At 35.0% G+C, this 24,457-nt stretch overlaps 1 protein-coding gene across 3 annotated transcripts in view; it reads right to left on the minus strand.

Moving 5' to 3' along the window:
* EEA1 (early endosome antigen 1) overlaps positions 1-24,457 on the minus strand; it is a 132,373-nt gene that overhangs the window by 52,582 nt on the left and 55,334 nt on the right. For all 3 annotated transcript variants that reach the window (XM_061415737.1, XM_061415736.1, XM_061415738.1), the window contains 6 exons: positions 23,274-23,313; positions 22,273-22,386; positions 21,522-21,643; positions 19,964-20,119; positions 13,942-14,058; positions 2,558-2,896 (listed from right to left, as the gene is read on the minus strand). In XM_061415737.1, coding sequence (XP_061271721.1) covers positions 2,558-2,896; positions 13,942-14,058; positions 19,964-20,119; positions 21,522-21,643; positions 22,273-22,386; positions 23,274-23,313 — 888 coding nt within the window. The remainder of the gene's footprint in view (positions 1-2,557; positions 2,897-13,941; positions 14,059-19,963; positions 20,120-21,521; positions 21,644-22,272; positions 22,387-23,273; positions 23,314-24,457) is intronic.

A 24,457-nucleotide genomic window follows, 5' to 3' on the forward strand; every position in this document is an offset into this window, starting at 1 on the left:
TTAGGGTAGTAGCAGTATAGATGAAGAGAAGTAGACAGATTTGAGTCAGGCTTTGAACTTCCCTGGTGACTCAGATGGTAAAGCACCTGTCTACAATGAGGGAGACCTGGGTTCGATCCCTGGGTCAGAAAGATTCCCTGGAGAAGGAAATGGCAACCCACTCCAGTACTCTTGCCTAGAAAATCCCATGGATGGAAGTTGGTGCAGGGACTGTCCATGGGGTCGCAAAGAGTTGGGCATGACAGAGCAACTTCACTTTCACTTCTTCCTTTTGAAGGCAAGGACTTCCCTAGTGGCTCAGATGGTAAAGAATCCACCTGCAATAAGGGAGACCTGAGTTCGATCCCTGGGTTAGGAAGATCCCCTTAAGAAGGGAATGACTACCCACTCCAGTATTCTGCCCTGGAGAATTCCATGGATTGTATAGTCCATGGGGTCACAAAGAATTGGACATGACTGAGCAACTTTCACTTTCACTTTGAAGGCAGAATCCAGACAGCATACTGAAGGGAAGATAAATGGTATCACTTCAAGGTCTTCAGCATGACCTCTTTATTTTGTACAGAAATGTGACTAAACCAAATGGTTATGAATACAAAAATTCCTGTTGCCCCCTCCATTCACTGACAACCAAATGAAACTCAAATTCCTCAGCCTGCTATTCAAGACTCTACATAATACAGTTCTCAAAACAGTCCACTACTATTACATATACCATATCCTCAGAGCAAACGTCTGTCTGTCACTGGTTCTTATAATACACCCCTGCCTCTAGTCTGGGGCTTCCCAGGTGGTGCCAGTGGTAAAGAACTTGCCTGCCAATGCAGGAGATTTAAGAGATGTGGGTTCAATCCCTGGGTGGAAAAGATCCCCTGGAGGAGGACAGGGCAACCCACTCCAGTATTCTTGCCTGGAGAATCCCATGGACAGAGAGCCTGGCGGGCTATGGTCCATGGGGTCTCCCAGAGTCGGGCACAAATGGAGCAGCTGAGCACACACACCTCTAGTTTATTTTTCTTCCTGGAAGACCCTCCTGCCTTTAAACTGCTACTTGTCAAAACCTATCCAATATTCACAATTTCAAGCACCACCTCTTTCTCACAACAAGCTTTTCTTGATCATATTAACAGCTAAATAACTATACAATATGAAGTACTATAGGGGAAAGAAAGCAGGAGAAGAACTCTTCCTAATTCCCATTGTACATGGAACCATTTTAATTTTCACATTCACTGCAATAGGACAGTACTTGCCTTATACCTCAATGAGATTTACAAAATCATTTAAGGTAGGTCCTATTTCCTCTTCTGTCTTTGTATCTTCTAATAAACAAGGTATCGTATCTTTTAGAAACCATAAATGCCCAATCTGTATATTTGAACTGAAAGGCAAATATCTAACTCATATTTAATTTATTCATTGATATCGCCAAGCCTATGTTTCCTTCTATTATGAATGCCTGCATTTATTCATTCACTTACTTCCTCATTAAACATCTGCAGATAAGCAATATGTCAGGTAGCTGGGATAAAAAATAAATAAAACATGGTCTTTGCACCCAAAGAGTTTAGAGTCCAGTGAAGATACCTGTTATGATAATATGCTAGACTATGACAAGTAAAGTAATCAAGATATACAGATGCTTAAGCCATCTCTGCAGTGGGGTGGTGGTGAGAAGTGGCAATATGTAGAAAAAGATTTCTGAAAACATGACACGTGAAGTAGTATTTATCAAAGAGAAGAGAAACAGGAAGAGTATCTCAGGCTAAGAAGACAAGATTAATGCCACAGAAGTAAATATCACTGCCTTTTAAGTAAAAATAGTTGAAAATTTTCAAAAAAGTAGCTGAGGACTTTGCTACGGCTAAGTCACTTCAGTCATGTCCGACTCTGTGCGACGCCATAGACAGCAGCCCATCAGGCTCCCCTGTCTCTGGGATTCTCCAGGCAAGAATACTGGAGTGGGTTGCCATTTCCTTCTCCAAATTTCCATTTGCCTACTAATTTTTACAGCTACCTATAAGAAATAATTAGAATACAAAATTCATAAATTAATTTAATAGCAAAGTCAAAACTTCCATTAAACTTCATCTGATAGACATTATTTCTATAAAAAATAGTTAATAAAAGAATAGTTGTTAGAACTAATTTGCTTTCTTTTAAAATATCTAATTTTTATATTATTGGTTTAACAGTGAGTATATTTTGAAAATTAGTAACAAGAAAAAAAAGACAAAAATTTTTTAATTTTTAATTTTAAGATCAACAATATGAATTATTATAATAACATACCTGCTGAGTACCTACTATGTGACAGGTACCATCTTAAGCAATTTGTTTGTATTAGCCAATAAACAATGCATAACAATACTATATGATAGATACTATCATTTTAGGGGAAACTGAAATGAGATCTGACTCAATACAACAGGATGTAAAAATTGAGATAATTTTTTAAATGACAATTTTTAAGTGAACTATATTATGATCAAATAACTATCAAACACAAAAAGAAACCATAGGAGGAAGTACAGTAAATAAAAGTAAGAGCTCTTACTTGATTGATTTCACTTTGCAGTTGTAACCCATGCTGATCCTTTTCTTCTCTCTGTTGTTGTAGCTGTTTAAACTCTGCCTTAAGATGCTGGTACTTGGTCTCCACTTCTGATAATTCTTCTTTGAGCTTCTGAGTAGCTTCTCCCTTTTCACCTAGTTCTGCCTGTATTCTCTGCAGTGAGGTTTCAGATGCAGATAACCTTGACTGAAGCTGTTGACAATCCAGGTCTTTTTGATGAAGGCTTGCTTGTATACTCTTTTTACTCATACATTCTTCATTATGTTTCTCTTCTAACTGAGTATAGTCCAGTTCTTTCTTCTGTAACTTTTCAGTCAAGTTCTGAAATATCAATTTAACAATTTTTTTCCTTTCCTAATATTTTTAATTGTTCAATTATTCAAACAATCTTTAGAGCAATATCATTCTCTACTAAACATTTTAGTCAATAGTATAATATAAAAACAGTGAAAATATTTTAAACAAGAAGAATTAAATTGTTATATACTAACTTATGGTCTTATTACTGGTCCACTTCACTAAACTCTACTAATATTAATTTAAGGTTTACCAACAAAATTTTGACACAAAATGAAAACACTAAAATCTACTAACTAGATTCTTTAGGGTATGTAACATATTTATAATATCCCATTTGAGTTAAAAATTAAATCTATCCCTCTGCTATTAAAAATTATTTTAAATAACAGTATGGCAATTCTGATTTTTGGCTTTGCAATTTCATAGCTGGTAAGAGCTTTAGCATAACAATACCATTTACTGCTCTAGTCTTCTTAATTGTACTGATCCCTCATTTTTTCTCTTCTTGATGAACACCATTCTCAAGATGCACAAGTTTAAGACTTATTCAAATTTCTTTCTAGGTGTGTAAAACAATGATCTAAAAAACATCACTTATCTACCTTATATTTTGTTATTTTACTCAATACTATCAAGTACAAAATACACAGTCAATCAAAGATCTGGGTCAGTCAGCCTAATCAAATGTCAAAGCCTAGTCAAAGTGGAGTTTTTAGAATTAATATTGAGTATTTTTAAGATATTTATTTACACATGAGGCATGGATCAGAATTCTGACTCAATTCTATAAGACAGACAGCCAGGGTAAGAAGCCACTATAAACGCCTGATAAGTCAGAGTCATTTGTGAACACTTATTATACTCACTTTTTATATGCAGTGTGCTAGAAGGGGATAATACAGAAATAGTAGAGGACAGGCAGAGCCTCTGGCCTTTAAAAACGCACATTTAAAAAAACATTTTCTAAGAAAGTTGAAACATGACGCACAAGCAAACAGATTAGTTACAAAAGCTGCATTAAATTTCTTGAGTGCACAATTTTTAAAAAAAAAATCAAGAGAGCAAAGTCAGGACAGTCACCTGAAAACAAAGTCTGAACTTGGTGACAAAAGGAGTTAAGTAATAAGTATTCATAACTCATGTACAAAAAGACAAAAAGGAACAGACAAAGAAGTTGCACAAGGGGACACAGCAATGCTTTTACGTCAAGGGGAACAGTAAGCTTAGGCACCACAGTGAGGAAGACAGCAGTCATGGTTCTTGAACACTTGTCTATGAAAAAGTTCATTATGTAAATTATCAAATAGAAATACAGTATAGAAAACAGTGTCAGAAAGGTGATGAAAGTATATATAAGAAAAATAAGATGGGAGATAAAGTAAAAAGAGCACCCAGAGGTTATGGCAAAAATAGCAAAGAGATGTGTCTTGACCAACCAATAGAAACAAACAAACAAAAGAGTAAAACAAAAAGACTAGCAAAAGAATAATAATTTTGAATCAAACTGCTGGTTAGGAAAATTCTCTTTTTATAAGCATCTGTCTTACTCATTAGTAACTCCACATCTTTCTTAATTTTACACATTTTCTTTTAAGAAAATAATATTTATTTTCAAATCCATAAGCTAAATTAAGCCTATTCGTTGATCATTATGAACGTCTTACACTGTTTTAAAGAAAATTCTAAGTTACTAAATTTTATGAAAGTAACCACGCTCACAAATAATAAGAACTTAGAGAAGATATAACTGTAACACATGCTACAAAAATTAAGGTAAGTAATGAGGTAGTGAGTCTTCTTCCTCATAGTCTTACTTAAAAAGTGATCAAGTAATCCTACCAGTTCTATACATAAATGACCCCTCAGACAGTTTCATTTTTTAAGAAGCAAAAATACTTAATCATTGTCTGTTTAAAATTCACTTATCCTAAAAAAGTAATCTTTCTGTTTAACTGCACAAAAAGATAATTAAACCTTATTTAAAAGAACCTAAACCAATGTCCTTTAAAAAGAACCCAATCCGCTCACATTATATATTTTTATATATAAATTAAAAAGAGCACCCAGAGGTTATGGACGTGAGAGTTGGACTATAAAGAAAGCTGAGCGCCAAAGAATTGATGCTTTTGAACTCTGGTGTTGGGTAAGACTCTAGAGAGTCCCTTGGACTGCAAGGAGATCCAAACAGTCCATCCTAAAGGAGATCAGTCCTGGGTGTTTAATGGAAGGACTGTTGTTGAAGCTGAAACTCCAATACTTTGACCACCTGATGCAAAGAGCTGACTCATTTGAAAGAACTGACTCATTTGATGCTGGGAAAGATTGAGGGCAGGAGGAGAAGGGGACGGCAGAGGATGAGATGGTTGGATGGCATCACCAACTCAATGAACATGGGTTTGGGTGGACTCCGGGAGTTGGCAATGGACAGGGAGGCCTGGCGTGCTGCGGTTCATAGGGTTGCAGAGTCGGACACGACTGAGAGACTGAACTGAACTGAGAGGTTATGGTACATTACATAACTATATTTAGTATCACAAACTTTTCATTCTTACTATGGCCTTCTCATAGAATCTGAGGCAGAGTCTAGTGAATACAAGACTTTTTGAAGATTGAGTTTTGTAAGTATAGCAGAATCCCATTAAAGAAAATATAATTCCATATTAACCTTATAACAAAAGATGACATAGACATTATCATCCCTATTCTGTGGATGAAGAAGTTAACATTAAAAGAATCTGATATAACTTGGCCAGGTGGCAGAGTCACATGTTACGATTTAAGTCAAATATTTTTCACAACAAAATTCAGACACACAGTGAATCAATTCATGCTCCCCTATTGCCAACATCCGCTGGATCATGGAAAAAGCAAGAGAGTTCCAGAAGAACATCTATTTCTGCTTTATTGACTATGTCAAAGCCTTTGACTGTGTGGATCACAATAAACTGTGGAAAATTCTGAAAGAGATGGGAATACCAGACCACCTGACCTGCCTCTTGAGAAATCTGTATGCAGGTCAGGAAGCAACAGTTAAAACTGGACATGGAACAACAGACTGGTTCCAAATAGGAAAAGGAGTACGTCGAGGCTGTATATTGTCACCCCGCTTACTTAACTTCTATGCAGAGTAAATCATGAGAAACGCTGGGCTGGAAGAAGCACAAGCTGGAATTAAGACTGCCGGGAGAAATATCAATAACCTCAGATATGCAGATGACACCACCCTTATGGCAGAAAGTGAAGAGGAACTCAAAAGCCTCTTGATGAAAGTGAAAGAGGAGAGGGAAAAAGTTGGCTTAAAGCTCGACATTCAGAAAACGAAGATCATGACATCTGGTCCCATCACCTCAAGGGAAATAGATGGGGAAACAGTGGAAACAGTGTCAGACTTTATTTTTTGGGGCTCCAAAATCACTGCAGATGGTGACTGCAGCCATGAAATTAAAAGACGCTTACTCCTTGGAAGGACAGTTATGACCAACCTAGACAGCATACTCAAAAGCAGAGACATTACTTTGCCAACAAACATCCGTCTAGTCAAGGCTATGGTTTTTCCAGTGGTCATGTACGGATGTGAGAGTTGGACTGTGAAGAAGGCTGAGTGCCGAAGAATTGATGCTTTTGAACTGTGGCATTGGAGAAGGCTCTTGAGAGCCCCTTGGACTGCAAGGAGATCCAACCAGTCCATTCTGAAGGAGATCAGCCCTGGGATTTCTTTGGAAGGAATGATGCTAAAGCTGAAACTCCAGTACTTTGGCCACCTCATGCGAAGAGTTGACTCGTTGGAAAAGACTCTGATGCTGGGAGGGATTGGGGGCAGGAGGAGAAGGGGACGACAGAGGATGAGATGGCTGGATGGCATCACCGACTCGATGGACGTGAGTCTGAGTGAACTCCGGGAGTTGGTGATGGACAGGGAGGCCTGGCGTGCTGTGATTCATGGGGTCGCAAAGAGTCGGACATGACTGAGCGACTGAACTGAACTGAACTGAACTGAACTGAACATATACTATTCAGGTTTAAATTATAAAACAAATGTTAAGCTTAACTCATAATTATTTGAGTAAGCAAAATTCTTTCCTTCTGAATGTCCAGTTCTCTCTTCACTTCCTCATCAACTGCTCTTTCAACATGTTTTCTTGCGGGGCAATTTCCCTATATTAGGCTGAGTTATTCACTTGTTCAGCTTCCCTGGTGGCTCAGCAGTAAGGAATCCACCTGCGATACAGGAGATGCCAAGTTCAATCCCTGGGTTGAGAAGATCCCTTGGAGAAGGAGGAATTAACAACCCATTCCAGCATTCTTGCCTGTAAAATCCCAGGGACAGAGGAGCCTGGCAGTCTGCATTTCTGGGGGTCACAAAAGAGTCAGACGTGACTGAGCAACTAAACAATAACAATTCACATGCTTCTAGCCCAAGGAACAAGAAGAAATATAAAAAGAATGGCATTTTTAACTGCTTGATACCTTACAAAGTGGTTTCAAGGATCTCATTTGTTCCTCAAAACAGCTTTGTGAGAAAGTACAAACTGATCTACCTGTAGCTCTCCAACATCTTGTATCTTGTGCTTTTACATGTCCCCATACCTTCAGTATATATAGCTCTCAAAATGAAATACCATTAACCCTCTGCCATGTGATATACTCCTAAGCATTCTTAAAGACTAAGCTAAAAAGTTATTTATATCTTCACCAGTCTTTCCTGATTTACTAGGCAATAAGTTAGGAAAACATCCACCTTGGTCTTGACTCAACTCTGCATCACAGAATTTACAAGATAAATAAAAACAGTAACAACAAATATTCACTGAGGTGCTTACTGAAAGCCAGGCAGTGATCTAAGGACTTTAACAAAGATTAAGGTTTTTTTTCAGTGCTCCTATCACCCTAAGAGGCAAATAAGTATAATAGTACTTCTTAGCAAAAGAGGAATGGGACACTGGGGGCTGTGTGTCACAGCCAGTCAGAGGCATGCCTTTGACCACTGCATTATACTGTCCGTATCAATACACCACTTGGCAATACAGCGGTAATACACAGCAATACAACCACGTGCCATAACTGGCTTCTGCTTTGGCCTATGAGCACCTTAAATCTGAGACTATCAGAAAGCGGAGAGGGAGAGCAACGAAGGATGGAAAGTGGGAGAGAGTTAAGACCCCAAATATAACTCAGTCTCTGACACTACCTCTATTAATCATATTAGTAGCTTTAAATAAGCTATGATTTTGTTCAGAATTTATCTGGAAACAGTTAAACTGAGCTGCAGAATTTTGTTTAAATGTCAGAATATGATTCTTACTAGAAACCAAAAAGGAAATGTCTTCAAGATTTATGTCTTATTTTTTAAGTTTTCAAAGCCAGTAATTTAAAAACAAAGGTTTAATGCTGAAAATCTTGACATTAACTCAAAAGCAACTATTTTTCAATTCATTACATTTTATAATGTCATCTATCCACTTTGATGTTGCCTATGACCCACAAAATATATCCAAGGCATTTCATTAATAGCCTTCAAGAGACCAGGCACAAGATTCCAAATTCATAACACTTAGATATTACCCCTGTCAACAATTATGGTTTGCCAAAGACAAGGATGAAGAGAGGTGGGGGAGACAATTAGCAAGGACAATAGGAAAAAAAAAAAAAGCAGATGCACTTCTGAACTTGCTGGTGAAAAAATTCTAAACAGGAAAACACTTTGAAAAGAAAAAAATTGTGAAATCTCACTTATGTAAAGATGAGGAACAGTAATAGAAAATTCTTATTCCCTAATCAAAACTATTCCCATTTAATCACACTAAATCATCTTGATTCCATGTATTATTCATAAGACACAGTACTTCCTTTAATACTGTGTATGTATGTATGTATTTGTGAATATATATATATACACACACACACACAATCTGTGCTTCATTATCCTTTACTAACAGCTTAATGCTTCAGAAATACAAAATAAATTACACTGATCATAGACATCTATTGTGTGCACAACTCTGGTCAGTTTCCAAGAGGTAGAAGGTCAACTCTGATCTCAAAGAAATTAAAATCAAACTGAGAGACAAAGATAAAATTAAAGTCTACGTGGATATTTTCTACACATAGACAGTAGGGAAAAAGGAAGTAGGGAAGGAGAGGGTAGGATGGATAGAGAGAGTAGCATGGAAACATATACACTGCCATATGTAAAACAGATAGTCAATGGGAATTTGCTGTGTGGCACAGGGAGCTCAATCCAGTGCTCTGAGACAACCTAGAGGGGTGGATGGTGACGGAGATGGGAGGGACGTTCAAGAGGGAGAGGACATACATATACCTGTGGCTGACTCATGTTGACGTACAGCAAAACCAGCACAACGTTATAAAGCAATTATCCTCCAATAAAAAACATCTTTTTTTAAAAAGGGGGAGGCAATGAGGCTTTTATAAGCCATAAAAAAGATTAAATTTTAAAAATCAGTCAGCACCAAGAGATGATGGAGAAATGGACAATGGCAGACTTGTATAGTTACTTTGGAAAATAGTTTGGGATAGCCTAGTAAATGTGAGCACATATATAGCTCATAACCCAGCAATTTCACATGAGGGTATAAAACAGAAATTCTTACACAAATGCATGAGATTTTTATGTGAATGTTTGTACCTGCAATACTTAAAATAGCAAGAAAAAAGAAAAAACTGTGTGAATAAATAGGAAGTATATATGCGTCACTTCTGCTGCATACCAAATAAGTTGTGCGTCACTTCTGCTGCATACCAAATAATATAGTTGTCAACATAGCTAGTTGCTTTTTTCTATGAAACACCATTTTTAATGTAAAGAGTGACCAACAAACTATGGGAAGGATAGAACTGACAGTATTGGCTGCCAATGATAAAATTCAAGCTTTCAAAGGAAGGTTAGAATTTTAGAAAACTTGCACCCATCACCATGAGCTTGACACTTCTTATACTTAAAGCATACTCTGAGATTGATGGTGATATTGACAAATGTGATTTGTTTTATGTTATACAATGAAATGGGCTTCCCTGGTGGCTCAGTTGGTAAAGAATCCGCCTGCAATGCAAGAGACCACCTGCAACACAAGAGACATACGTTTGATTTCTGGGGCAGGAAGATTCCCTAGAGAAGGAAATGGCTACCCACTCGAGTATTCCTGCCTGGGAAATCCCATGGACAGAAGAGCTTACAGGGGCTACAGTCCATGGGGCTCTAAGAGTTGGACATGACTAAGCAACTAAACCACCACAATACAATGAAATGTGTTACTATTTGGAAAAAATTTGCATAATTCAGTGAACCAATATTTTCCACATCACTAATGCATATTACAAAATCATGCCCAGGAAAGATCCACTCAAAAGTCAAGACAGAAGAAAAAATTTTAATGTTACAAAGTACAAAAACTGCACTGATATGGTTTCAGATTCTACATTGAAATTAACTTTTGAGAAACTAAACTTTATCTGGTTTCAGTGTAATATCAAACAATTATAGCTACAATTATCTGAAAAGGCTTTTAAGATAGACCTCCCTTTTCCAACTACACTACATATCAATTAGACTAAATTTTCAGTTCAGTTCAGTTGAGTCGCTCAGTTGTGTCTGACTCTTTGCGACCCCATGAATCACAGCACACCAGGCCTCCCTGTCCATCACCAACTCCCGGAGTTCACTCAGACTCATATCCATCGAGTCGGTGATGCCATCCAGCCATCTCATCCTCTGTCGTCCCCTTCTCCTCCTGCCCCCAATCCCTCCCAGCATCAGAGTCTTTTCCAATGAGTCAACTCTTCGCATGAGGTGGCCAAAGTACTGGAGTTTCAGCTTTAGCATCATTCCTTCCAAAGAAATCCCAGGGCTGATCTCCTTCAGAATGGACTGGTTGGATCTCCTTGCAGTCCAAGGGACTCTCAAGAGTCTTCTCCAACACCACAGTTCAAAAGCATCAATTCTTCAGTGCTCAGCCTTCTTCACAGTCCAACTCTCACATCCGTACATGACCACTGGAAAAACCATAGCCTTGACTAGACGGACCTTTGTTGGCAAAGTAATGTCTCTGCTTTTGAATATGCTGTCTAGGTTGGTCATAACTTTTCTTTCAAGGAGTAAGTTTTTTAACACACTTCAAATATATCACAACAGATTAAATGTAAAAGCAGATATGAGAATCCATCTGTCCTGTTATTTAATGAAGCTGTTAAAGCAAAGCTAACAAATTCACAATACTTTTGAACAAAAAAATTTAATAACTCCCCATTCCTCTGCCATCAAAAAGTAGAGACATGAGGGAAATAAATTAATACCAATACCTGCCCTACCTCCAAAACTATTATCTGTTGCTCATCTTTAAAGAAACAAGGTGGAAAATATTAACATTACAGAATACAGACTAAGAACAAAGACGGAGGTCTCACAGTTCCTGACTTCAAAACTTATTGAAAAATATAGTAGTCAAAACAATGTGTACTGACATAAAGAAAGATATATAGACCAAAATAATAAAAATAAAGAGCCCAGAAATAAATACTCACATACATGGTCAAACAATTTTCAACAAGCATGCCAAGACCATTCAGTAAGGGAAGGATACTCACTCCTTTCAATAAATGGTGCTAGGAAAACTGGATTTTCACATGCAAAAGAATAAAACTGGACCCTTACTTTAAAAAAATAATTCAAAATAGATCAAAGACCTAAACCTAAGTTAAAACTATAAAACTATTAGAAGAAAACAGGTGAAAAGCTTCAAGACATTGAGTTTAGCAATGACTTCTTGGATATGAAACCAAAAGCTCAGCAATGAAAGTGAAAATAGATAAACTAGATTATATAAAATTTTAAACTTCTGTGTATCAAATGTGTGATATCATAAAACAGTCCTTTGGCCTTGGTCCCCATTTCTGGATCCAGACTCCTCAACCTCAGGAATTCCCTATGGTATAAGAGCAAGAAAGGTATCCTTTGTTAGTCATAAGAAGCCCCTTACAACCACCTGAGTTTGTATTAATGAGATTTTTTAGAAATCCCAAAGGATGGGGGTTGGTTGACAGGGGAACCAACCTTCAAGAAAGAGTTGGAACTTTCAGTTCCACCCTGACCTCCAGGGAGGGAAGAGGGGCAAAAGGCTGAATTAATCACTAATGGTCAAAGATTCCATCAATCACACCCACGTAAGGAAAGAAAGGGTTTTGAGACATTCCAAGTTGGTGAACACATGGAGAGCACCCAAAGAGAGCATGGAAGCTTCAAACACTTTCTCACATATCTTGCCCTACCCATCTCTTTCCTACCCACTTAAGTTATAGTCATTTATAATAAGCCAATACTCTAGTAAGTAGCTCAGTAAGTACCATGGTAGCTCAGCTAGTAAAGAATCCATCTGCAATTCAGGAGACCCTGGCTCGATTTCTGGGTTAGGAAGATTCCCTGGAGAAGGGATAGGCTATCCACTTTGGTATTCATGGGCTTCGGCTCAGATGGCTCAGATGGTAAAGAATCCGCATGCAACATATGAGACCTGGGTTCAATCCCTGGGTTTGGAAGATCCCCTGGAGGAGGGCGTGGCAACCCACTTCAGTCTTCTTGCCTGGAGAATCCCCATGGACAGTGGAGCCTAGCAGCCTCCAGGCCATGGGATTGCAAAGAGCCAGACAAGACTGAGTGACTAAGCACAGCACTAGTAAGTAAAATGTAAAAACTTTTCCCAAGTTTTCGGAGCTACTCTAGCAAATTAGTTGAACAGGAGGCTGAGAATTGGGAACCTCCCATTTACAGCCAGTTGGTGAGAAGTACAAGTAACAAGCTAGACTTTAATTGGTATCTGAACTGGGATGTGTTGGGGAGGGAGGTTCAGGGGTGCTCAGGCACAGTTCTGCAGGACTTCACCCTTACTTAATCCATAGAATGTGATGCTAGCTCCAGGCAAATAGTGTAAGAAGTGAGTTAAATGGTAGGACACACAGCTGGTGTTACAGAACTGTTGAAATATGGAACATCTATACATCTGATGTCAGAAGTGAAGCTGTATGTAGTACAGTACTGGGAGTAGAGGAGACAAACAGGAGTGTTTTTTCCTTTATAAAAAGACAGAACCAACAGAGTGAAAAGGCAACCTAAAGAATGAGAAAATATTTGCAAATCATGTATCTGATTAAAGGGTTAATATCAAAAACATAAAAAGAACTCTTACAACTCAACATCAAGAACATGAACAACCCAATTAAAATCATACAGCCAAGAAGCATATGAAAAGATGCTCAAGCATCCTAATCATTAGGGAAATACAAATCAATCATGATGAATATCACCTTAACACTCTATCAGATGGCTACTATTAAAAAAAAAAAAAAAACAGAGATAATAAACAGAAAATAACAAATGTTGGCAAGGATGTGAAGAAACTGTTTAATCCTTGTGCACTGTTGATGGGAATTTAAAAGGATACAGCCACTATGGCAAAAAGTATGATGATTTCTTCAAAAAATTGAAAACAGAATTACTAGTAAGATCCAGCAATTCGACTTCTGGGTATCTACCCAAAAGAACTGAAAGCAGGATCTCAAATAGATATTTGTATAACCATGTTCAAAACAGCACTATCCAGAAAAGAAAGAGCACAAAGAAGGAAGCAACAGATGGACAATATGATATATATGTACAATGTAATATAACCTTAAGAAGGTAGGAAATTCTGACACATGTTATAATATGAATGAACCTTGAGAACAATATCCTACGTGAAATAAGCCAAGCACAAAAAGACAAATACTGTATGATCTCACTCATATGAGTTATTTAGAATAGTAAATTCATAGATATAGAAAGCAGAAGGGGTTTGGGGCAGGAGATTCAGTAAATGGAGAGTTGTTTAATAATAACTGAGTTTAGTTTTACAAGATGAAAAAAGTTGGTTGCATAACAATGTGAATGTAAACAACACTAAAAAATAACACAAAATAAGCCATCCTGTACTATGCCAATATATAAACAACATACACAAGATTAGAACTTAAAATTTATAAAATCAATTCACCATTATGCATAGCTTTTAAATTCTCACCTGATTTTTTTGTGTTAATTCATTAACTGAACTTTTAAGTTTTTGTAGTTCCTGCACATACACAGCAACTTCCTGCGGGCCTTTGGCAAGTTCACTCCTCAGCTGGCTTATTACGGCCTAGAAAGGAAAAAAAATTGAGAAAACTAAAATAAAAAGGGAAATGGAAGTATTCAAAGGTTTTAAGATTATATAGATTTTTGTCACTGTTGTCACTAAACTTTAATAATTCTTAGAAATTTCAACTTGATTCTTTTTATTTTACTAGCCCTACTGCTTCCCCACATCTTTTCTGGGCTGAAAATTAGTTTTCAAAATGTATCCCAAACTTTACAACTTCATTATTTAATAATACATGAAATGAAAAGTTGGCATCCTATTTTATGCGTCTGAAACAGCAAAATGCAAACTTGAACTTACTGGCTTTAAATTCTATAATTTAATCCTTCTGCATTTAAAAAAGATATGCAAGTTATACCTACATTTTCTCTCAACTTCTATAGCACATTTCAAAATCATGTTAAATGCAAACAACCAACACAGAATTACCTTTGAAGGTGACTAATCATTTTTTTACTTTTACTATAATAGAAAGTATTTGGCCAAAAAGCTATCAAACAGAAGTTATATATAGTTTCATTAACCTAGATCTCTCTACGATCATGGATAATAGCTGGGCAATTTGCTTTAATGTGTTTAACATTTTTTAAGTGAAAATTAATGTCTATTATTAAAACAATGGGTTAATCATTTAATAAGGTAAGAGAAAGATAACCAAAGAACCTGGAAATACAAACTTATTTGAAAGCTTCAACCACTAGAGAGCAGGCGACTTGGTTTCCTGAAAGTGATGTTAATAAGAGACCTCTGTATTTCTAATATTGCTTATCAGGTTTACTTTTTACATTCTTAACGTTACAATTATCTTCATTGTCTATATTCTTCATTAGTAAATAAATTTTATATATGAATACAATAAATTTCATTTTTCTAAATAACCACATCAGCATTACCTATACTGTATATTACAAATGAGTACTTTCAAGGAAAAAAATCTAAGAAAGCCACTAATTAATGCCAGGTGATCTTCTGCTCTAGAATTTGAGGCATATTTTTGTTGTTGTTTCAAGGATTCTCACTGTAATAAGATCAAATCCACTGTAAATGGGTGAAGGTATAAAGTTTTAGAAACAAAACTAGTAAACAAGGTAGCCTAACTGAACAATCACACATTTGGGCTTATTTTAATAACCATAAACAACCGAAATCAGTGTTTTGAGTGTTTTCCAAACTGGTTTGAGGTCAACAAAAAGAGATTTCAAAAATATTTTTGGTAATGGCAACATGTCTGAGATAAGTTCATGGCCTGACCTTTTAAGGAAAACATGTATATAAAACATATTTCAAAAAAGGAAATGTTTAAATATTCATGTATTTTCAACTGTGTTCAACTTAAAGTGTATCTTAATGCTCTATCTTAAACTGATTGTGTAACCTTGAAATGTATTAGGAGTTTACTTCAACTTGCTATGGCTAACAACTTTGAATCTTAGAATTATTCTGTATTAACTCCTTGGAAGAAAAGTTGTGACCAACTTAGACAGAATATTAAAAAGCAGAGACATTACTTTGCCAACAAAGGTCCATCTAGTCAAGGCTATAGTTTTTCCAGTGGTCATGTATGGATGTGAGTTAGATTATAAAGAAAGCTGAGCACCGAAGAACTGATGCTTTTGAACTGTGGTGTTGGAGAAGACTCTTGAGAGTCCCTTGGACTGCAAGGAGATCCAACCAGTCCATCCTAAAGGAGATCAGTCCTGGGTGTTCATTGGAAGGACTGACTGAAGCTAAAATGCCAATACTTTGGCCACCTGATGAGAAGAGCTGACTCATTGGAAAAGACTCTGATGCTGGGAAAGATTGAGGGCAGGAGGAGAAGGGGACAACAGAGGATGAGATGGCTGGATGGCATCACCGACTCAATGAACATGGGTTTGGGTGAACCCCGGGAGTTGGTAATGGACAGGGAGGCCTGGCGTGCTGCAATTGGGGTTGCAAAGAGTTGGACACGACTGAGCGACTGAACTGAACAACATTATGGATGTTAATTAATATAACAGGAACAATCCAGCTACTTTAAATTACTATGCTTTAATCATTTATCACAAGAAAAATTATATTTAAATCTCTATCTTATCAAAGGAATTACTAGAGTTTTTCAAACATAATAAGTATGTACTAAAATGCAAATTTTGAGTATATTTCATTAAAAAACCATGAATCCACATTAAAGATTATAAGATTAACCATGTATAACATATATCCAGTATCTATTCTGCTGAATTCCAACATGCAAAAGAAAGAAAATGTGAAGCAAATGTATCCAAAATTATTTGTTATATCTTATAATGTATCTGTTGTACACTAAATATGTATTTTTTTTACTTGAATTTTTAAAAATATAAAAGCAAGCACTTAAAACTTTTTAATTTACTCAAGGGAAAAAAGGATGCAGGAAAAGTATACACCTAAAGATAAATTTTAGTTACAGGGAAGAGGAGAAAGAGGAATGAATTACAGGAAGCTTTCCCTCTCTACTATACACTGAGTCATTTTAACTTTTTACAATGATCATGTATTATAGCTCTATTTTTAAAAAATTAAGATTGAAGAAAGACAAAATTTCTAAGGAAATATACTCACTATTGAGATACCACTTTAGGTGAAATTCAAAAGGAAGGTTCTGCAAGCCACAGATAGTCCTCACTAGTTAACAAGACAAGCTCATCTGTGCCCAGAAGGCTTCAGCACTTGCTCTCCTTCCTCCTGGGAATGCTGTTCCCAGGTCTTCACTCTTCTTGCTTACTTCATTCTCCCATGTATCCTCTTTGAGGATACCTTTCCCTGATCATCCTATCTAAAACTGATCCACATTATTGCCAGCCCCACTACTGCCCATATCCTGCTTTGTTTTTCCTCGCAGCACTTAGGATTAGCTGACGTCCTACTGCGAGCTGGTTTATTTCACATTGTTTGGCTTCCAAAAGGAATATAAGCTTTACGACAGCAGGCACTGTATCTTATTCACTGTTCTATTCCCCATATGTATACTAGCTGCTTTCACTCAGGCATTCAAAAAATACTCACTAAAGAGAGGAATGATTCTCCTAGAAGTTAACAGATACTTGCAAAGTATCTCTGCACATGGAAACAGATATATAAGACCCTATAAAATAATGTGCATTTCAGAATTTCAAATTACAAAATAATTAAGGAAAGATATTTCAAACTTCCTGCTAGTGCTTTAGGATTATAATTACTGTCCTAATGGCCAAATACTTTTAGTAAATAATCATTTTAAAGATGGTTAAAATTTGGCTTGATTAATAAAACAAAAAGGAGCATATATTTGAAGTTTGAGATTGTCTTAAAATACAAAATTGCCATATGGTGCTAGAAGGTACTATATTAAAAACAGTACTAATATTAAAAGCCTTCCAAAAAGACATTACCTCAAATTTAAGCATCTCCATTAGAAAGCAGAAAAAATAAAATAAAATGATGGATGAAACATGGAAAACAAAAACTGACAAAAGTATACATTGAACATACAATAAAAAGTACAAACACACTTCTAAATCTAATCTTACACTAGCAAATCTTTAAAAGATATTTAAATGCTCTCTTTAATAACCCTGAATGAATGTAGTATTTATTCCATCTCTTTATAACCTTTTTAGTTTTAAAAATTAGGATTCAAATGAAGATATTTGGAATATAAATAAAATTCATCAAAAATCATTTCCATTAAAGACAACACCAAGTATAAGTTAGTTTTACAGCTCTGACATTTTTCAATAATGCAGATTTATAGGAATAATACTTTTATTAACCTTAATTTCTGATGTAAAGAAAAGTTAATTATTTAAAAATACTTTTAAATGCTTTAGAATGAGTTATTTTTCCATATGCTTTTAAAAACAGTTAGATTTTTAAAATGACAAGGAAAATTCATAGGTTATATTTTTAATGAAAGGAATGGAACATACTTAATATATATCAGATTATGTATCTTGAACCTTGACTAGAAATACAAAACAAATCATTGCATTTTTAGTTTCTTTAATTCTTTTTACTGTTTTATTTCTGACGTCAATGTTTAGGTTCAGAAAAGCAGTAATACATGAAATATTTTTTTCTTTTAGTTCTTTAGCTTATGTAATTCACTAACACACATAATTGAGAATAAATAAAACTGAATTTTAATAAAATACACACCATATACTAAGGAGTAAGTAGAAGCTAAAAATACAGTAAAAAACAAATGAGATGGAATATTTAGACAGTCACTTTTTCATATGGAAATGGTATGGGACACAACTCAAAAGTATTTTAACTTATACTCAATACAAATATACAATATGTCAAAATGCAAAAAGTAGTAACAGTAAGTATTAGGTTATGATTAATAACACAAATTTACTTCTAACACAATCACCAGACCACCAAAAATGGGAAACGACATGATATAGAAAGACCTGAGCTTCAAGACAGATTTGAGTTCTAATCCTAACTTCTTTACATTAGGTGCATGAACTTGAACAAGTTATTTAATCTCATTGAAGCCCAGATTCCTTAAATATAAAATAAACTTAATACTTAACTTACAGGGTTAAAAGAAATTTCTAACCTAGCATTTGAATGGGATTTTTTCCCATGAAACTTCTTTGATTCAGCCTCTCCTAGATTACACTTTAGGAGATTTTTATTGGCTTTGATAAGTTCATGAACTCCCTAAAATACTTTGAAAATTTGTGGGACTTTTATTACTGGGCTACAAAGATCATGTTTGGGAAATCTGCACCTGAAGTTCATCAACTTAAAAGTCTGAAATGTTAACCATTACAAAGACTCACATGCCTATGTGTGTTGTACCATAAACTTTCACCAATCCTCCAATGATAAGACATAGGAGAAAGTAATAAAAGGAAGATATGGATTATCCATAATATTTGTACTCCATAATTCATTAATAATTATGAATAGTGGTTTTTAGATAATCAGCTGAAAAAATCTGAGATGCAAGTTGAAATGTCACTATAACTTGACTTTTTAGACCAAAAACATGAAAAACACAGGTCTGTATCATATAAGGGAGCTTAAGAACTATACACAGTAGTAGTTATAATAAAAATACCTATGATATAGTAAAGACAAATGCTAGCATTTTTAAGCAAATATATTTACTACATATCCTAGAACTTGTCATATGCTGACAATTATATAAGGGACTGACAGATAAAAGTCATGTAATAAATAGAAGAGCTGAGAATGTTTATCCTAAAAGAAAAGAAAATTCAGGGTAAATATGAACAGTCATCAAATATTTCATGTGGAAAAGAACAATTTATTCTGGGTCTGGAACCAGTACATGTAAATTACAGGGAAACAAATGCCAACTCAATGGAATGGCTGACTTAGGAAGAAATATACAACCCCCACAACACATAGCAAGAGTTGCAGATCATTTATCAGAGACCTATAAAGGGAATTCCTGGATGGAGGGTTAGACTAGAAGATTTTTAAGACTTCCTTCAACCACATAACTGAATAATTGATAAATGAAAACCAAGTCTAATGGATAATAAGTCTTAAATATTTTTTCTAAGCAACATAAGTAATACAAATGAAGAAAACGAAATCGTACTTCCTTTACCCCTACCAAATTGAAATAAATGACTACTTATTAATCTGGAGCAAATTTAAATATAATTTCTCTACAGTATACATTATTTATTAAACAGAGTAATATTCCTTTATGCAAACATTCTTCTCTAAGTGTCCAACTTCATAAAGCAAAGATAAAATACTATCAGCCTATATTGACTATATACAGATATTATTGAGACCAGATGAAAGAAAGGCAAGTAGTGTTTGAGTCACTTAGAAAAATGCTGGCTTCACTCAACAATGCACATTAAATAAGTTAACATCAGTCTTATTTAAGTGCACTAAACTTCATTACCTCTGAGTTAGTATATTCTGTTTGTAACTTTTTGCACTCATCTTTGAGTTTTTCAGATTCTCTCTCACGTTCCAAGGTCATGTTATCCATTAGTGTTTGAACTTGGACCAGTTCTTTCTTTAATACAGCAACATCTTCTATTCCAGGTCTCTGAAGCTGTGAAGCAACATATTTTAATTAAAAAAAGAAAAAACAAAACAGTGAACTATTTAGTGAACACACATTTTTAAATAACACATTTTTTAAATAGTTTTACTACTAAGAAATAAAAAAAATCTTTTAACATCAATTACTAGATTCCAAACATTGAACACAGATGTTCTCCCCCAACAATCTTTATCCTTTTTTCATAGAGCTAAATAAGAGCTTTCTCTCATATTTAACAGTATTACCACTCAAGGTACAAAATAGCAAATACACAATTATCCTTAGTGCTTTAACTGCTTTCCTTTCCTTCACAAACTACACCCACTTATAATAACAATCTCTTGTTAATGCTAAATCCCTTCATTTTTTTATCCTATGAAACTGGTGATAAAATGAAGGAGCAGATATAAGCATAGAGAAGGCAATGGCACCCCACTCCGGTACTCTTGCCTGAAGAATCCCATGGATGGAGGAGCCTGGTGGGCTGCAGTCCATGGGATTGCTGGGGGTGGGACACGACTGAGCGACTTCACGTTCACTTTTCACTTTCATGCATTGGAGAAGGAAATGGCAACCCACTCCAGTGTTCTTGCCTGGAGGGTCCCAGGGACAGGGGAGCCTGGTGGGCTGCCGTCTATGGGGTCGCACAGAGTCGGACACGACTGAAGCGACTTAGCAGCAGCAGCAGCAGGGTTTGTTGCAGATTGAATCTAACTGATTCACATATTCATATGTTTACTGAGTGGTAAATAAAGGGCAGAAAGGAAGCAAGGACAGATCCAAGATAGTTAAGCCTGGGGAAAGGGTTAAAAACATATGGTATCAATGACAGAAATATGACGACCTGATGTTATACTTGTTGAATTTGAAATGAAAGCTGGAAACGCAATTAGGAGTGCCCTTGTTGTTGTTGTTCAGTCACTAAGTTGTGTTCAACTCTTTATGACCCCATGGGCAGCAACCTGCCAGGTTTCCCTGTCCTTCACTATTTCCCAGAGTTTGCTCAGATTCGTATCCAGTGAGTCGGTAATGCCATCTAACCATCTCACCCTCTGCTGCCCTCTTCTCCTTTTAGAAGTGTCGGGATTTATAAAACTAAAGTTCAAGGTAAGATCAGAGATGCAGATATGGAAACTACCAAAAACGACAGGTGACATTAAAACAAAAACAATAAAAATGTTCATGCCATAAATAATGTATCATAAAATTCCATTCTTATTTTAAAAATCATATATAGTGTACACACACACACACACACACACACACACATATATGTAGGTGGTAAAACTACAGGGAATTTTTATTTCCTCCATTCTATTCAAACTATACTTTTAAAAATGTTTCATCAGCATATGTATTTCATTTATCAATTTCAAATAAGGTACATTCTAATAAATGGTTTCTAAATTACCAGTTCAGTCTTTAGATCTTGAATCACAGCTGCTTCTTTGTTTAATTCTTCTGTTAGATGTGTCACTTGCTGTTCAGCAGCTTCTCTAAGACTCCTTTCTTCATCATATTTTGACTTTATATCTAATTAAGAAGTTACATAGATGACATGACATTAACTCTAGAGAAGATAAGTTATACATTCTTGTATATCCAGTGCCTATCTAAATACCACTCTAATTCAAATTCACATTCCTTTGATGTACACAATAAAATTATACTTCTGATGATATTCAATGATAAACTTAAATGATCAAATGTCTTTGTCTACATAAAATCTACTCGATTACTAAATTAGCATTTTAATGTATACTCAATCACATAATATTTTTACCTAAATTTCACCTAAAAGCATGTATGTAGCTGAAAAAATTACATGCAATTGCTAGCATGACCAATTAAATCTATACCATATTATTTAACCTCTTCAAAATGTTACTTGTCAATCTTTAACCATACCACAAAAGAAACCATCTTCTCTAAAATTCAAGAAGAATTTTACAGGGAAAATCAGTTCTTCAAAGGGAGGAGGTAGGAGAACAAATAAAATAACTAACACAGCAACTCTGTTATCATTAACGCCAGCAATCACCACGATAGTCTATAACAAATGCTTTATCACACTAATAAAATACAGTTTATCTATAGAATATACAATGGCAAAAAGGTAATGAGACTGATTTATTGAATAAAAATATTCTGATTTAATTTACCTGCAATTTCAGTAGCAAGTTGGGCTGCTTTCTGTTCAAACAAATCTTTCATTTGTTTAATATTAAAATTTTCTGTTTGGGCTTCTTCTAATTGTTGTTCCAAAGACTGTAGTTCTACAGAAAAGTAGTTATTCAAATACAATGTGAATTACATTTCCTAAACTGTTATTACTTATAATCATTGTAGGAGTTAAAAACAATCAACATGATCTACTAGCCAATTACAAGCAGAATATCTTTACATTTTAAGAATTAATCAGATCTCAAAAAGAAATAAAAGAATTAATCACAGCCAACACATTTAAGGCCCAAATCAAAGTTTATGAACACGTAAAACAAATGAAAGAAATATTTAGCAATCATACCTAAAATATTTATAAATATTTGTTTAAAGATTATTCTAATTTCATATTTTTCTGTATCTGTCAACTGACCAAAAAAGAATATATTTTGTGCCTCTGATGAAATGTTTTGAAATTAGAAATGTTTTAAGAATAATCAAGGTCTTAAATAAAATAATCAATTAAAATATGCAGTCAATTCTTACTACTTCATTCTCATAAAGAAACTTCAAAGAGACATTAAATACAACAGCTAATCTCAAAATATAATTGTTATTATTCACTGAGCATTCCTCCAGTTAAAGTCTATTACAAAGATGCTAATCTCATTTTTTAATTTCAAGAGGAAACAAAGTACATCAATGTTTAATATAGATCTAAACTTCCATTAACCACCATATTAATGTAATATTTCAAAAGTGTGTAACTTCAGAATATAATGAACTATATAATAAGATTAAGATTTCAATAACTGATTAAATTATACAGTTCACAGGTAATAAACACTCTCAACCTAGAATATGACTGATAACTTCACTGTTTCAGTGCCATGAAGTAAAACCATAAAACAAAATCCATGTAGCAGGCATCAGAGGAAAACAAAGAAGTAAAAAAGGGATAAGAAAGAAGAAAAATGAAAAAATAAAAGCTTTAAGTTACCTGCTGATGAATCAGCCACTAATCCATCAGGTTTGGACTCCTCAATGAAAACAAAAAACATAAACAAATGTATTAAAAGGAAAAGACTATATTGTTACAATTGTCAATGTGAAAAACAATCTCTGAAATAGATTCTGTCAGGTAAGTGGCAAGATTTCGATGAAAACCAAATCTTGGCCTGCTCACATCCTTCTAGATCTCTAAGATACCACTAGGCTGTCTGGCATAATGATTTAACTGTAGGTCACTGCCTCTAAGAATGTGTTAACATATTAAATTTTCATGAACTTTGCCAAGATGGCATCTTAAATTCCATAAATTCAGTAATAACATAAGTTAATATAATGGAATAGGTTGCCATGCCCTCCTACTGGGATTTACCAACCCACATCTGTCTCCTGCACTGGCAGGTAGGTTCTTTACCACTGGTGCCATTTGGGAAGTCCCTATTATAAAGTTAAAATAGTCATCTCAAATGTAGTAAACAACTTCCTGTGTTTTCAAGTACAGAAAATAATATAATACAGCACATGTTTGATTGCTAATGGCATCTACCTAAAACATGAGTAAGTGAACTGTAAGTATCTTAGATTACTAAAACCCTCTTTAATGCATCCTCAATTATAAAAGCTGAGTAGTAATAAGGCTGGTGTCTTGTTATCCATTTATTTTTCTGTTCTAGTCCAAATGACAACTTTTGGGAAAAAGATAAAAAGGCAAAGACAACTGGGAGTCATGTGCTAAGATGCCATGTGCTATCTTAATGTGCTAAGTTTGCAGAGGGATCACTAATTACTTTATAAAAGTGTTAAAGGATGTCATTTTTATTCACAGAAATGAAAACTATATACATATTTGGTAAAAGTCATCATTCTACGATTTTTTATGTATGTTCATATAAAAGTCAAAATAACTTTAGTATAAAAATCATAATTTGTTAAAGCTTTTTTAAGAAAATACATTAAAGAACATTATATATAATGAATCTGAGATAGCAAATGAAATCACTCAAAATAACCACTTTGCATACTACAGTGATTTTCTTGTTCTTTTCTGTATAATTTTTATAAAGTTAAAGTTGTATGGTAGGTATGCATCTGTGTACAAAGACACAATATTTGTTTTTTAAAATCTAACATGAATACAACAGTTTTCGCATGCTTTCAAATAATCACCACTAATAT

This window comes from Bos javanicus, chromosome 5 (genome assembly GCF_032452875.1).
Source record: "Bos javanicus breed banteng chromosome 5, ARS-OSU_banteng_1.0, whole genome shotgun sequence".
Taxonomy (NCBI): domain Eukaryota; kingdom Metazoa; phylum Chordata; class Mammalia; order Artiodactyla; family Bovidae; genus Bos; species Bos javanicus.